This window comes from Mchenga conophoros, linkage group LG13 (assembly GCF_057382185.1).
Source record: "Mchenga conophoros isolate Kocher_MC1m ecotype Shallow Benthic linkage group LG13, M_conophoros_male_GT1.1, whole genome shotgun sequence".
In the NCBI taxonomy this organism is placed as follows: Eukaryota; Metazoa; Chordata; class Actinopteri; order Cichliformes; family Cichlidae; genus Mchenga; species Mchenga conophoros.
In genome coordinates this window covers 7,073,474-7,090,423 of record NC_140538.1, presented here as the reverse complement: position 1 = coordinate 7,090,423, position 16,950 = coordinate 7,073,474, and the positions used below count along the sequence as shown (strand labels likewise).

Here is a 16,950-nt window from a genome sequence, read left to right as displayed (position 1 = left end):
TTATGACTTCATTTATTTTCTTTTAAGCATAGAAATAATGAGTTTTGTGCATTTGACTCAAACTGAGTGGGTCCAAACATAAAATGTGATTTTGTTTTTATATATACATATTTAGAAGACTACATGTTCCTAATTTAAAAAAAAAAGAAAGGACTGCAGTTTCCAAAGTGAACACAAAGTTGACTCCCAAACACAGTCCAGTATCATTTTATAAAAAGAGCATTTATTTCAAAGGTTTTTTTTTTCTTTTTTTTTGCTTCGGAGATTGAAGCACATAGTAAAGCAACAGTACAATGTTCAGAAAATATAAGTGTGATGCTGTAACATTTTTTTTTAATCTTTATCTTCTTAACACGTTTTTGTTGTAATACTGGAATATTCTGCATGTATACTAAAATAAGAACTTTTAAAATTGTACAAATTGGTACCATAAAACTTGACAGAGAATAAAAACGAGGCGTTCTCTCACTGCAACAAACACAGATTGCTAGTTTTCCTCTTGAACAGGGAGAAAGAACAAAGAAATGCCAAACAATGAAAAGAGAAACAAAAATGAAAGAAATGAGAGGTTGTATGGACACAGGCATAAACCAAGTCTGTTTAACTTTAAGCAGTACATTTCTTACGGCCGCCTAAAAATGAGACTAGAATACCGTGTAGTCTCTCCACGTTTAGGCAACTGTACAGATAGTAAATCTGAGCTGCAAAGAGTTAAACCAAAATTTCTTCCCATGTAGCTGCAGCCAGTAAAAGAACAGTTATAATAATGATAACAATAAGAATAGAAAACAACAATAATAATCATAATAATATAATAACATTAAAAAAAGAGATTGACCAAGAACCTACACATTTAAAAAGGATGTTTTGGTTTCAGCCTCAGCAAATGTGGTTCTGAAAACATACTTATGTTATTTTCCAGTGTTGTTATCTCTATATAGCAACACATGTTGATACAACAGATGTTGCCGCCAACATGCCGTGCACGGTACTGGAAAAAGACACAATGCACATTTTACCAATCTACATTTACTGTGCTGGCAGACTCAGTACATCCCATCTAAAGACTGTGCGGGGCGCAGGTTGGATCCTCAAAGTGATATATCACGTCAGCACGTTGCTCTGTACACACCTAACATGGAGAATAGTTTGCTTTCTGAATATACGTCTCAAGTTACAAAAAGAAACAAAAGGAGAAAAAAAAAAGAGAATGCACTGCGTTGCAAGAGTGTCTATTAAGTTTAAGGCGATTTTTAGAGCTCACAGGTTTGTACTCATTGTGACTGATCATCATCAGTGGACTCCAAATGAGGAAGTGATCATTCGTTGGTAGACTCGGTATGGGGAGTGATTGTTGTCGTGAGGAATGGGGACACAGGGCGAGGGCATGGAGAAGGGCAGCTTTTTCTTTTCAGGTCTTCTCTGCAGTGAAGAATGAAAACAAAGAATCATCCACAGTTTGAAAATTGAATCCTTGTTGAGTCTGTCTCTTTTTGAGAGTAGAAAAATTGTATCTGTGTAGCATTTTCAGTCCTTGTGTGTTCCTTTGTCTTTGTGTAGCTACTGAAGATAGCATTCTCTTACTCCTTACTCTTGTTGTGTTTTTACCCCTGGAGTTGTTGTTTATTTATTATAAGGCCACCATACTGTGAAGATGCTGTGAGCATCTTCACAGTATCAACAACCCAGAGTCGGTCATGCCATCAAAACGACAGTACCTGCTGAATTCGGCACACACGACACGTCGGCAAAATCATTCCATTTGATTTTTGACCCTACTAACACATCTGTACATTTTATTTCTATTTAATAACATCAGGCAGTTGCTGGAATCCAAACAAGCTCTTCCTTTAATTTATTTCTCTCCCTTCCTCTTTGTCTTTGAGAGATCAACAAAGGGGATGTACTCCACGCAGAAACCTTTCAAGGGAATAAAATTTCCCTCAACAACCATAAAAGAAGAATGTGAATCCAGTCCACAAAAGTATATAGAACCTCTAATAAACTAAACATTTTGCTAAAAGCAAGTCATTTTGACCATACAGCAACATTTTTTCCATCAAATTACTCCCAAACAGACAAATTGCTGACATAGCAAATCTCCAAGCCCTGCAATGTTCAAGTCTGTAGAAATAGAAGGAGGGAAAGAGACACAGAAAGGACAAGGAAGATTTGGGAAAACCGGGAGTGTTTCATGTCCAGGTGTTCACAATGTGTCCATTGACAAATCATTTTGGAGGACTGGAGCGTTGCCATGGAAGGGGGAGCTGTTAACGTTTGTTGACTAATTGGCATGAACTGATCAGTTGGTAGTTGGTAACAGTTGGGAACTGGGGAGTGTTAACCCTCAGTTAACAAATCCTCATGGAATCAAGAAATCAGAAATCGGGGAGGCGTCCACTCAGTGAGACCACTGTTAAGAGTCTTCACCATCATCAGCATCATTAATGGAGCAGTCTTTGGTCCCGTACAAATCTGCCAGCTTCTTAAACCTCGGCCCCCAACTCTGCAGATAGTCATAATCCAAGTCGGACTCTGTTGTGACAGACTCGAGGGAACTCAATGACCCGGCCAATGATCCTCTGCCTTCATAGCCGTAGATCTGAATGGAGTCGTAAGGAGGTGCAGTCGGGTCACTGTCAGCTTCTGCAATTCGAGTCTTGATGAAGTCATCCACATCAACGCTGTTGGCTGCAGGACGGCCAATGCCGGGCCTGATAGGATACTGAAGTTCTGGTTTGATATCCTTTCTTGGCAGGAAACCGTTGGCACCATCTGGGTTCTGAAAAGTCAGAGAAAGAGAGAAAGGACACTACCGTCAATTATAAGCTTACAGATGTATATTGCAGAGAATGAACAAACGTAAGAATTGTATTTATCTGCTGGCAGATAAATCTGGTTAATATTCCACCTTAAGTACTTGTAGGTTTTTAGTGTAATGTTTATATGCATAAGCAGAAACTGACAGTCACAGATTGCTTTTGACCTGCCTGAGGCTGAAGCAGCAGACCCTCAATTTCCTCTTTTCCCCATAGACTTTTATCTTTAATACCAAGATGGTTATTGCCACTCGTCCTCTCACCCTTACCTGCAGTGTGGCAATGTCGAAAGCCTCTGTGTCCTCCTCACCGCCTCCCTCGTCATCATAAGTGATAATATTCTCCCGGATGTCTTCCTCCTCGAAAACTATCAGTGGCTCTTTCTTCTGACGCCTCAGTGCAACAAACAACACTACTATTGCTGCCAAATAGAAAACAAAAATGCAAGGGTTTATATTTCCATTTAAAAAACATTTTACAAAAACCTTCATGATTACAGGTAGTAGACAAGTTAATCGTGGATAATTAGTGTGCACTGTGGGAGGTTGCACCTTGGACATTTTAATTCATATCATTATTGTATTATGTTATACACGCATGCCATTTTAATTCTAAATTGTCATCAACATGTCAAACTCGTCAAAGGTTTTCAAATGTGTTGTACTCTGTGTAAAATGCAGTGTAAATTAAGGTTGAAGAATCAGCTAATGGCTTGTGAAAGATTTTCTGTTTTGAAAGCATATTTATGATGAGATATAAGGCTAAAAATAGATGTGTTTCTGTGTGTGTGTGTGTGTGTGTGTGTGTGTGTGTGTGTGTGTGTGTGTACTCTAAAGAACTGTCTTGTGTGCATGTGTGTTGTAATAAAAAAAATTTCAACCCAAGCAGACAGTGTGTGTATGTGTATATATATATATATATATATATATATATATATATATATATATATATATGTATCCTGCGCATAAAGGATAACAATACAACAGCGACTATCGCTGCTCTCTTATGATTGAGCTGCAGCTTTTCTGTCTGACACATACAGTAGGCAGCAAAGAGGCGGCAATGGAGACCAATTGAAGTGAAAGATACTGTTCTTTTTTTTTTTTTTTTTTTTTAGTTGCTGCGCTTGTTACTTGTAAGCACAATCAAAACCTTAGCGGCTAAAAAAAAGCCTTTACCAAACTACCTTTTCAGCAGGCTTAAACACTGACAAAAGTGGTACTTTCAAGCTCTTCCATCCACCTAATAGGTACACCCTGACTATGAAAAAACCCTACAAACGCATCCCTGTGGCTTTGCCTCCTAAACTCTCCAGAAACCTCTGGAAAAGGCTAAAAAACATTAAAAGTCAAATGTTAATATTTTTTGTACAGTTTCTTTTTATATAAATAGTTACATATTAAAAACAGTTCAAATTAATTTAATAATTTGGCTGTGAATAATTGATCTTACTTTAATGGATACATTTTTATTTTTTACTGCACTACTAAAGTTCTTCATGTACTCCCAAATTTTTCAGTGTGGGGCACCTGTGGTCCTTGGAGATGAAAGTAAATGTCAAGCCCTGCTATTGCAACATTTCCAAGTACAATGTGCGAACCCACACTAAGTGATTATGCATGGATGGGGTATGAGAGTGATTCTGTAAGTGCTTATACATAAGTGATTCCTTGACCTCTACTCTTAAGAAGATCAAACGATGCAGCACAGTTTGAATGAGGAGTCAAAAATAGGAGGCGGCCTGAGTCAATTGCTGATGTTTCACCTCAGTGTAAAGTAAATGTCAACCTTTTTGGTATTACTAGAAAGGTTTGCCGTTAAATGGCTCAGTCTATAAACACACCCTATGCAATTTTAGAGTGGCCTCCCTAAAATTTGATCCAGGAATGAATAAATGTCATATATTTTAGTAATCCCCCCTCAAGAATTAAGAATTTTGTTCCTTACCAAGCAGAATGACAATACAAGCCAGTATAGCTATCAGGGCTCCAGTGCTAAGACCAGCAGGAAGGACGTAGGGCTCCACATTACAAGACAGAATTGTGTCTTTGCTGTCACAGGAGCAGACTCTGATGGTCAGGGTGTTGGTGCTGCTCATAGCGGGAATACCGTTGTCGTTTATCTCGATGGGAAGGTAGTAAACATCCTGGGTGAGACGACTGAATCCTTTACGGAGCACATAAATACTGGCTGTGCTGTCTGTAGATGGAGAGAGAAATAAGGTGGTGAATGTGATGAAATGATGGAAGGTTGTTCAACTTCCAAAGGACTATAAAAAACACATGCTGCTGAATGTTTTGGCTTTTATGTGCAAAAACTCACATAATCCACCTTTGCACACATTTTTCTTCTTTAGCATTGTCCACACACACAACTATTGCTGCCCTAACACAGCAGCCAATGAGGTGTGACTTTGATGACATTAGATTTATATTTAATAGTGGGTCCATTCATCAGTTCAAAAGTAATCAAAGACCAGTTATTGCTGTTACGACACCAACTTGCTGGCTCTGCCTTTGTACCCTCTTTTGTCTGCCTTTTTTCCATCCCTCCCATGCCATTCTTTCGCATTTATATTTTATTACCAACAGAGGATTACACAATATGAGGCATTTCAGAGGCTATATCGCAGGAAAAACAGTGTCTAACTTGTATATTAAAATACATAACAAAGCCATACAGGTTAAAAATGTACAAACTACTGATGTATAATAATAAGGTATAAAATGCAGACAGATCTCCTCTTGGAGGTTAAATTTAGTATGAATTTAACCCTAAAACCTACAAAATTTAGGACAGACAGCAATTTTTTTCAAGCTCTGTTCTATTTTTTTTTTTATCACTGCATGTCATTTTTAATAATCCACCTTTATTTTTCCATTTTGCTTTGTGTTTCCTAAAAACCTACAGGTTATGCAGATTGTTCCTAAATTCATCATTTTTTTTCTCTTTTCATGCTTCCCAGTTGTTCTTTACGTGTGATCAGGTGTAACGACAATCTAAGAATTATACTTCCGTGAAATCTCTTAACATTTCCAGAGAGTTTACAAAGAAGTCAAATGGTGACTCACTGTAAGCTTTACTGTAGATTTACAATATAAAATCTTTGAGTCATGCAAAAAAACATGTTACATGTCACTTCCAGTACATTACAGGAAAAAGAAAAGGAAGATTAAAAAAAAGGTTCATAACTTCTAGCCAAAAGCTATGAAAGTTACTCCAAACCCCACTCCCCGATAGAAACATCTTTCTGTTACTGATGTCATTTGTTGCCTCCTGCCAACACAGCCACTGTCTGAAAGTTGTATGTGTGATGCAGTGTGCAGGTGCGTGCTTCTCAGTCCTCTGAGAGGCTCTGGACTCTTTTCTGTCTGTCTGCGTTTCTGTTACCGTGTGGTACTGAAAAGGTCACCCTTTTGCAGTGTTCTTCAATGATAGAAATCGCACACATTTCAAGCTGCTCATTTTAAGAACACACCTAGACTTCTGATAATATAAATCTTAGTTCAACACATATCACATTTCCACTTGTTATTGCTTTGTACTTCAGTATTTCACATCTTCTTCCATAAATAATAGGGCTGGTCAATATGTAATTTCAGCAGTGAAAAGGAAGGAAAACTAAAACGCATGCTACGACTCTTGATTTCTCTGTGCAGCTGGCGAAATGAGTGAAGAACAGGAAAAAATCACAGAAAAGGAACATTTAGTTGAAAAGAAATGTATGGGTCTGTGAGGTGAGTTTAGATTGGACTCGGGCTCGGTTAGTTTGAGAATGCAAGAAATGCACGGGGTGCATTTCGCCTGTCCTCTCTCTTCTCCACTCTTTCTGCTTTCCCACAGCCATTCAGAGTGGGTCCGTTTGTGCATCCCACCCCTACTCTATTCAGTGAGGAGGCTGATTAAAGGCTACACATTACAGGTCTGCGGTGAGCCTCCACCTTACAGTGGAATTCTATGTACTACTACATAGAGCAGTGCTGATGGAAGAAACAGCCCCTTTCCTGAGGAAATGAGACGGATACCTCAAATGAAAAATAAACTTCTGGTTTACTTGTGGTTCCTGAGATATTTCAAAGTAGAATGGAAGGCAGAGCCTTGATATTTCAGGTTCCACTTCTGTGGAATCAGCTTGCAGTCTGGATTTGGGAGACTCTACTTTCAAGATTAGTGTTAAAACTTTTCTTTTTGATAAAGTATATAGTTAAGGCTGGATCAGGTGACCCTGAATTCTCTCTTGGTTGCACTCAGTGTTTCTTGTCCACTCACCCTTTTCATAAATATGTGTTTATACACCACTCTGCATTAAATTAATAGTTATTATCAGTCTCTTTCACAGCGTGTTTTTCTTTTTGACCTGTCTTCCTTCCATGACCCTCAACATGTCAAAGCAGATGGCTGCTCCTCTCTGAGCCTGGTTCTGCCTGTTGTTCTTCCTGTTAAAAATACGTTTTTCCTTCCCATTGTCTTCAAGTGCTTGCTCACAGGGGGCCATGTGATGGTTGGAGTTTTCTGTATTATTCTAGGGTCTCCTACCTTACCTTACTTCTATAAAGCACCTCCAGTGGCTGCTGTTGTGATTTGGTGCTTTATGAATTGAATTGAACTGAAGAAACACTTGAACTTCTCCAGTGTTTAATGTAATAAAGGTTGTTATGGGATTAAATAAAGGTCTTTACATATGTACTATAGTCTCTCCAATTATTTTGGAGTGATTTATTCTTAAAATGTAATTTTACTCATCCACCTAAAATACCTGTATTTTCCATATTGCAGTTTATTGAAACAAGCTTTTTTTTCAGTATCATGTGGCTTAAATCTATAGTAGTGTTCTCCGGATTACCTCGTTCTCTTTTCCTTTTTTTTCATCTTGCTCCCAGAACTAACAAAACTTAATTCAATCAGCTGGCCCCCAAAGATGTATGTACAGACGGACAGAGACCCCACTGCAATTAATACAGCCCGCAGGACATGTGTGCATTCATGTGCGTGTGAAATTCAGAGCACCTGCTGATTTCTACAAGGTACTGTAAGCCTCCATCTGGTTATGCTTTGATCTAATCTGAGTGAAAGGGGGAGAGAGAGCGAGAAGGAGACAGCAGATGAAGAAACGGTTAGACTGGCTAAAGAAAAGAATGGAAAGAGAAAGGGGAAACAATCAAAAAGCAGGGGGGGGGAAGCGAAGAATTGGAAGGGATGGAGAAAATATTTTAAAGGTCATCTACCTCTGTTGTCTTTGAGGGAAAAGTTATGGTTATGAGCAACTTCTGGAGCAAGGTTGAATGTGAAGTGTTGCCTGTAAGCCATCTCATCCTTGTCCACTGCGCTCAATGTTTCGATGACCTAATACAAACAAATTAAAATGCAATTGGAAGGAAACAAATGAATGTAAATACTGTTTCTGGATACATTTAGCTTCACCATCATCCCACCAAACACGTGCATTTTAAAAAAAATTTATCATCTCACACAGAAAGCCTCACCTTTCCCGGTGCGACAGTTTCACACATGAGGACCTCATTGTTGGTCGCGAACTCTGGAGGGTTGTCATTAACATCTTTCACTTTGATGTTAACCCGCACTTTGGTGTCTTGGTGATGGCCCCCTGCATGTATAGTACACACAGTGCAGTGCAAAATCATCAGTATTTTGCTCCATATAAAAATTCGAAGCAGTGTTAAAGTTACTAAAGCCACAATGTCATTTTTATGTGAATTATTTGTGATTGTCTGTGTGTCTGTATTGTAATCCGCATTTGGCATCGAGTGAATGGAAAGACTGTGAATATTTTTCATCTAAATTGCCTGTCAATCAGTCAGCCACTCAGCCAGCTATTTATTATTTTGATTTGCAAAAATTATAGACGAGTTTCTGAGACATCAAAAAAAAATACACTCAAACAGAATGGCACTCATTTAGTTGCAGCTCCCAGAAATGTCAAGTTATGCCTGCTGAAGATTAAATGAAGAAAAAAAAAAGTGATGCAGACAGAATGTCTAAACAGCCAAAATAGACACAAAAAATACAACATCCAGAATATTAACTCAGAAAGATGGAGTGCACTTTTCTTGCTTTTCATCTTTAAAAAAGAAAACCCATCCATTTCAGTGCTGTACTGCCTTGCATATTTGCAATTTTAGTCAGTGTGATTTTCCACTACCCTGTCATTACTAGGCATTTATTTAGCTTCCCAGGGTCTGTATGTGGTTAGCATAGCCTGCAATGGTCCTAGCATTGTGGGCGGCAAGTCCGTTTCCATCTGTCCGTCTGGCGTCTAGCACACCACAGGGAAACCACGCAGCACTCTGCTAGTTTGAGCCCCAACCACAGAATACCAGGGTGGGGCCTCTGTGGCTTGAGGGAGGGTTGTTGGGGATAAAGCCAGGGAGGGAAAGCTCCAGAGGGCCTGTGGGTTGACTGGCATCTCCCCTGTTTCTTCCCCACGTATGCACTACAGTAGACTGTTAGGGTGGAGCTCATAATTAAAAGTTATAGCGGTGCTTTAACTGTATTTACTTCTCTTTTCATTTCTGTGGAGTTTTCACCAAAATTCTAATTTTCATGTAAAGTAAACTAAAAAATAAGCTCATTTAAAAAAAACAATTAAAATTAAGGAAAACAGTTTAGGTATAATAATAATAGTTAAAGTCTTGTTGTTGCCTTTTTTCTCTACTTGTTCTTTGCCCCCTTATACAATTAACATTTATCAAAAGCCAGCTCAGTGTAGCAGATCTTAGTTTTCATTTCTGGCTAGTTGCATACACTAACATTAGACACATTCCACTGAGTTATAGATGGGTACACTTATCAGAATGATACCACTAAGTCTCAGCTGTAAAGCGTGAAGTCAGTTCACCCCCTCTGATTCCAGACATGTAATTAGTTCATCAAGATTTAGGCTTTTTGCTGCTGACAAACATAGCAAAAGGGTTAACTTTAGTCCCACCAAGAGGAGAAAAAAATTACAGCCCGCAGCTTGAATCCACTTAAAGTCTGTACATAAGATGTCATGGAGTGTATCCAGCACCACAGGACGACAGCCCGGGCTTCGGATGCCAGCAAATGTACAGCCTGGTGGCTATCTGGGAATTTTCCATCTGTTTGTTCTTGTTTGACTTTTTCTTCTCATACTACATCAGCGTGTGTGGTTTCAGTAACAGAAATGACACAAAGGCTAAGTTCAAACACAGGGAGAAGCTCATTAACTCCCAGAATGGCTGAAAATAAAATAAAATTTGCACTTAGGTGTTGTTTCACTTCACATTCAATTGTATCATAAGGGTCTATGAGTCCAAACTGTATATATATTAACTTTTGCTATGCATATAATGATAAATAGAAGTGTGTCTGTGTAGGCCATATTTAACAGATCTATAGGGACTCATTTACCACACATCAGAATCAGTCCCAGTTGTCTTGTATTTCAGAGTGCATACATACCAATCTCTGTAGCTGACACAGATATATTATGCCAGGGCTGTGTTTCTCTGTCCAGTGGTTTTGTTGTGGTTATCATGCCATCTTCTGCGTTTATACTGAAGAACTGCTCTACATCTGTGTACCGAGGGATCATGTACCTATACAGAAAGTTAGGACTCATGAGTTATCGGCATTACACATACGAACTAATAGATTAAAAACAAAATACATATATACTACAATACGAAATACATATAGCATGCAGTGTTTTCGTTTTGTACTATTTTGAGAGTCTAATAGTCTAAATCCATTTTTACAAAATGAGTCTTGTTATGCCTTTGTCTTATTTTGCATCCTTGCTCTGTTGAAAACATCTTTAATAGATAATATTAAATAAAATATTCTACAGCCTAACATCATATGATGTTAGGCTGATGTGAGTCATATTGTTTGCTCAGTGTGGCTGAATGAAGGCTGAAAGTTTTTGTTTTATTTTTGTGATGTTCCACAGTGAAAAGGCAGTTTCTTTCACTGCCACAAGCCTGTCTTAATTAATGTGTTTGTGTGTTTTTATAGCGTGAACATCTCTGTTACCTGACAGGATTGTTGGCAACATCAGTGTCCTTAGCATGAACTCGCCCCACCGGAGTGCCTGGAGGGGCATTCTCCTCGACCTCAAAAGTGTAACTTGAAGCTATAAAGACAGGAGGCTCATCTGCATCCTCCACTGATATCTACGAGCATAAACACACAATAAGCAACAACCTGTAAGGGAGTTTCTCTGATATTTGTCTTTTTTTTTTTTTTAAGTCTCAAACTCGTGTCATATATTTGTTGTTTTTATCTGTACCTTTATTGTGGCTTCATCTTTGTAAGGGCCCCAGGCAAGGAACTGGGGGTCAATGTGAGGGTTGGATCCTTCCACCTTCAGAGTGTATGACCTTTTTGTCTCAAAGTCCACCATCTGAGAAAAGGAAAGGAAATAGAAGCTATTAAAACAGCCCCCTCCTGTTTTTAACTGTAAACACTTGAAACCTTCTTTTCTTTTTTTGTCTTTTAATTAGTTTTATCTGCAGGAAAACACACATTACATCATTTGCTTTGTGAAGCGTATGTGCGCACTGTGCACTTTTAAGGCCTTGTGATAGGGGGAGCTGTTGCTGCACGAATAACAGCAGACACGTTAGTTGCAGTACTACAACTATCACGGACCAACAAAAGTAAAAGTAATCCAAATACCAACTTTAATTTCCAGATGGTTTGTTATCCATGATATAGCATATGATATGATTATTTTGGGACCAGAATGAATCATTGGGTTGTTTCTTTCCTGGCTTTTTTTTTTTTTTTTTATCGCCAGATGAAAACAATACCTGTCTGCCTTTAATGAGCTGGGATTAGGTTTGGGATTTTGGGACACCACATGATAAAGGGAATGGAAAGCAGGAGATGAAGCTTCAATCTAAGACCAAAAGAACAGCAGGCAGGTGACAGTTAGATTATTTTATCTATAATAATATCATCTAAATATCCATCCTTCAGATAGAGAGAGGTAAATTAAGCCTTACTTTACCATTTAAAGTCACTGTCATTGATTTACAATACCACTGGCAAGCCGATGTAAAACCCTTAGATTTAATACGCTCTTATTGAACTCAGCTTCAGCTCACTTACTGAGTATTGGTAGAAAACCCACTCACTTTTAATAGCTTCGATTTTGAATTGATTTGAGTGTGTGCTTTGAGGTATTATGCTCAATGTCCAAAGCGTACATTTTCCTCTCATCACATTTCCATTCAGTCATTAAATAATTAGCACATCAATTATAAAGCCATGACCCTCATCCAAACAGTCAGCCTCATGGTATGCATCTAATGAATTTTCCTCTCCATCCTACTGACTCCTTTTCTGATGTACAGGCTATATGCTACTGCAGGGGAAACTTTGGAGTCAACAAATGTGTTGGCAAGCATTGTATAAAAGCTGTGATACCCAAGAGGTTTTCGCTGCTATTATTACGAGGATTCGTGTGTTGCCAACAGCACTTTGCTGTGACTTCATCTGCAGCCCCGTCGTAGCCATAATCATAGTAGTAACACTCTTCTGGGTATCATTGCTATATTATAAACCCAGATAATAACCACTTTCCCTCGCTACTATTTTTCCAGCTGGTATGGGGACGTTAAACTGGCAAAGTCCCAGGAGCAAGCTTGATCTTTTCATTTTCAGGCTACCAACACTTAATGAAATCCCAGTGGGAGAGAGGGCTCATAAGCACAGTGTGAACCGTTAAAAGCAGAGAGAAGCTACTAGAGATTTATGAGGTTGACAAACTGGATGCTAAACAAGTCTACCGAAAGTAAATATTACGGATTTAAGCTGCTGATCGAAATGATTATCCTTTGCTGTGTGTTGAAGGCAGGCAGTCCAACTTATCACGGGTACATTGCCGAATCTAATATCGCACTGAAGGGATAAAATCCAAAGTGCGGTCTGTGATCCAACATGGAGGCAGGTAGATAATACCTTCTCTCAGTGGATTCTTCCACACTCATTCAGTTGCAGTACTATTCCACTGCTGTTGTCAGTGAAGGTGTTTAGTGTGATGATAGGTACAATAGTAGTAGAATAGATGTGACCCAGTTCTTTCATTTTCCCTTTTGCGTCACACTCTCACAGTCTCGTTTGTGCACTCTCTTTTTTTTACCCCACATCCAGTATTTTCATTCTCTCCCTACTTTTGTAATCAGTGTGAGATGATAATAATAATAATAATTTTCACTATACTGTCCCCCCTTCCTATTGCCTTCTTGAAAACACAAGCAAACACACAGCTTCTTAATATTCTGTGGACTGGTTTCGTCAGGACACAGTTGAAAGAGAATAGCTGATTAAAGCTCATCCCTGTGTGTGTGTGTGTGTGTGTCTGTGAAGAAAGTGAGAGAATAGAGATTAGCGAAGGCTACTCTTGACGTGTGAGTCTGCATGCGTGCTCTTGTGTGTGCAAATGAGTGCCTTTAATTTTGCGTGGCACTGCCTTCGGGGGGCAAAAGGCATTGATTTCCCCCGAGAGGCATCAAGACCCAATAATCTCAAATGTGCACGTGCACGTACACAAAATTACTACACAAACCCTGAGCTGAGATGCCATCATCAGATTGAGAGGAGTGTAAGTGAGGCTAGCAAGGTGAGAGCACCTCTCATTTGTCCTAATGCTCAGTTTAAATCACCATCAGGCTATTAAGCTGTTATTCCAAGAGACACAGGGAACTGTGACAAAGGATGCTCATGTCAGTCAGTGGCCTTGCACACAAACAGCATTTAAATGGGCATGGAACTGTGATTAGCTCAAGGCCATAAACTGTATATAAGAGATTGGCACAGCTACAGTGACTCCAGACTGCTAATGTTAAAGTCTCAACATTAGCAGTCTGGCTGCCATTGCATTGGCTGTTGGAACCAGAAGTGACCAAATTTTGATCACAGGGTTGGGTGCTAAGCTAGCTTCATAAACTGTGTGGGTCGAACTCACAGACACATGCAACCACTAATTCGTGCTAAGTAACAAAATAAAGTACAAGACTTTCACTCACCAAAACATAAACATAAACTGGTTACATGGTCTGCACCTTGTTATTCGTGGGATAATTCCACAAATTATACAAATACGGCAGTTACTGGCATTAGCATTGACAAGACCTTGACAGCCATTGATGATAGCTACCTATGTCTTCACACCTGTCAATCAAAGTTTCACAGTTAAAACCATATGTGTCTGTGCGGTTGTTATAAAGGGGAAAAGTATCCATGGAGGCCAACATTATTTTAGCACCAGGCTTTAAAATCTGCTTTTAGTTTACTTGGACATTTTAACCACAGATTGTAGATAAAAGACGGTCACCATGACATCACCCACTGGTTAGCGAAGTCCCATTGTGAACTCTCAAGCTGAGCATTTTTGTTGTTTGCTATCCTGGTGTTTCGGCATGATGAGCAAAGGGAGGATCTGTCTGTCAAATGCAATGACAGAGCAGAGATTATATATCTTATCTCATTGGAGTAACTAAAAAGTGTTGCTGGGTAGAAAGACATTGTGCCTAGCACGCAGGTACTGTAGACCTATTTTGGATAAGTGATGGATGGAAATATGAGCAAAGCCTTCAAATGTTTCAACTTATTTAAATTCAGTCATTGTTTAAACAAGTTCATGTATTTAAATGAGTCTAATTTTTGTGTCACAAAGATTAAATTCGGAATGTCTGTGTCTTTTTCTGTTCTTGCACACATGTATGCACATCTGCATATGTGTCTAACACTGCTGTTACAATGAGGTCACTTGTCTATACTTTCAGCTGTGTTGAGTAAGATGTTTACCATCGCTTTTAGCATTTCACAAGCAGAGAGGGTTCTTTGGGCTTGCTGTTGGATAAAGCCAAACACATGTCCACACACAACTGCACCCACGCAAACATAGTGCACCACTTTAGTGTAATCAGTTGATCTCATTTCTTTGATTGGAATCCCTTGCTTTTTTCCTAATCTGTCCGCTCAGCCAGGGGTTTCTAACAACTTCTTTGGGGGAATCATGGATAAAAGTGTCAGTATTTTGACTGTTCCAGTCTGTATTTCAGATTCTCTTCAAATCTAATAATGCTCTCCTGAGAGCTTTCAGTCATAACCATACTTGTATACTATTAGGTTATGCCTAAATTGTGAGTTAACTGCTTTGCTTCAGGGAACACGAATGGTAGCTATCAAGAGAGGAGAGCAGAATTATCACTCACTCATTTCTATGCTTAGTCTTAGTGACACCAGTGGGAAGAGTACTCCTAACCCTGGCAGTCTTAATGCCATCCTAGAGTTCTGACTTGGAAAGGATTCACTCATGCAGACGATTGTGAGGGAGGAAAAAAAAAACATGAAACTGACTTGTATCGATTTATTCACACAGAGATTTTCCCACAGCATCAGTAAAAGCGAACTGTGGGTTAAGGGTGGCTGTTCTTTTAAGTAACGTCATTGCTGTCTGGATAGGGAATGCAACTTACCACAAATGGCATCGTAAATCATCCAAGCATATAATTACATATTTCAATATCAAGTCTTTTACTAAACTTGGACTTGGTTTGGAATTTAGGAAGAAAAGTCTTTCTGTCCCATTCTGAACAAAGAGAGATTTGAGTGTACATTTCATTACTATTTTTCCTGACACATTAACAATATGACCATAAAGGCTTTTTCTTTTTTTTAACTGAGAGATTCAGAGGTCGGATGTCCTAGAAGGGAGAAGCAGACTAGTACAGCTCAGTGGAAGATTCAGCTCATAATCCTGACCTGAAGCTACATATACAACAATGCTTCTGTGTGTGTGTGTGTGTGTTGTTCGTCAAAGAGAGAGAGAAAAAGAAGAAATGAGTGAAATTCTGCGTGTCTGACAGAGCATTGTGTGCATTTCTGATGGCCGGATCGACGGGGTACAGTTGAGAGAATAAGGGACTGGTTGTGTGCAGGCATTAGAAAGACAGAGACTGAGAAAAAGTAATTGTGTGTGCTGAGCTGGATCACTGAAAGCCACAGTTGTAGTATGTGTGTGTGTGCATGTGTGGGTTACAGTAACAGTGCAGAAGATGAGCTCTGTGGCCTAGGGAAGCATGAAAGTTAATGCACTCTCACTCTCACAGACACAACCATGGACTTTGGTGGTCATATCAAACAATATGAAACTGTGAAGGTTCAGAGAAGGGAATAGAACAACATTTCTGAGCTGCTTCAACCCTTTGCTTGATATTTTTATTTCTTTTTTTCTCTTTACTTGGCTTCACTTATTTCCTAATGCAGTACTTCAACACACAAATATGGACAGTGGTTTAAGTCTGGCTTGGCTGAGGTTAACATTAAACTGCTTTTTCTATAGAAAAAGTGCTGCCTCAACTACATTTCTCTGCTGGCAAATTGAAAAGTGTGCAATGACGCACGCATAGTTTCCATAAGAGCTAGCTGTTGAAGCAGCCACTGTCAAATAACAGACCTTTGACAAAACGTTCATTACCAGAAAGTCATATAACTATAACTTTCAGTGTAAAAGGCAAGCAAAACAGAGTTAAATAACTTTCTAATCCTTTAGACATTTGTATTTAATTGAAAATAAAACAAATAATGTTGAAAAGGAGAAATGTCATTCTCATTTTCCAAAATGTTCATTGCTTTAAAATGCTTAAAATCTATGTATAAGACTGCATGGGTAAATAGTTCCAGATGAACATGTAATAATCTACCATTAGCAGCAAGTTTAGGGATTTCATCATCTAAACTATATAATATCATTAAAGGATTCAAAGAATCAAGACAAATCTCTGTAGGGAAACATAACGTCAAAAACCAATAATGAATGGCCATAATCTACGGACCCTTGGGTGGCACTGCATTAAAAACTGGCACTGCTCAGTAACAGAAATCACCGCATGGGCTCAGGAACTCTTCAGAATTTCACTGTCAGCAAACAGTTTAATGTTACATCCACAAATGTAAGTTAAAACTCAACTCAACCATGCAAAAAAACTGTTTATAAATAATGTCCAGAAAAGCTGCTCCTATATCTTGAAGGACATTGAAGATGAACTCGGGTGAAGTGAGAAACTATCCAACTGTAAAAATAAAAGTTGAAAGTGTTTTTGGAGATCATGGAGGAGCACAAGGACAGGGATTTTGGGGC

The 16,950-nt window shown here is 38.9% G+C and overlaps 1 protein-coding gene across 2 annotated transcripts in view; it reads right to left on the bottom strand.

The window, feature by feature from the left end:
• Positions 1–201: 201 nt before the first annotated feature.
• The window catches only part of cdh11 (cadherin 11, type 2, OB-cadherin (osteoblast)), a 93,809-nt gene continuing 77,060 nt past the window's right edge, over positions 202–16,950 (bottom strand). For both annotated transcript variants that reach the window (XM_085296197.1, XM_085296198.1), the window contains 8 exons: positions 11,089–11,202; positions 10,833–10,972; positions 10,260–10,396; positions 8,303–8,424; positions 8,045–8,162; positions 4,767–5,018; positions 3,089–3,240; positions 202–2,782 (listed from right to left, as the gene is read on the bottom strand). In XM_085296197.1, coding sequence (XP_085152323.1) covers positions 2,417–2,782; positions 3,089–3,240; positions 4,767–5,018; positions 8,045–8,162; positions 8,303–8,424; positions 10,260–10,396; positions 10,833–10,972; positions 11,089–11,202 — 1,401 coding nt within the window. In that variant the 3' untranslated portion in view covers positions 202–2,416. The remainder of the gene's footprint in view (positions 2,783–3,088; positions 3,241–4,766; positions 5,019–8,044; positions 8,163–8,302; positions 8,425–10,259; positions 10,397–10,832; positions 10,973–11,088; positions 11,203–16,950) is intronic.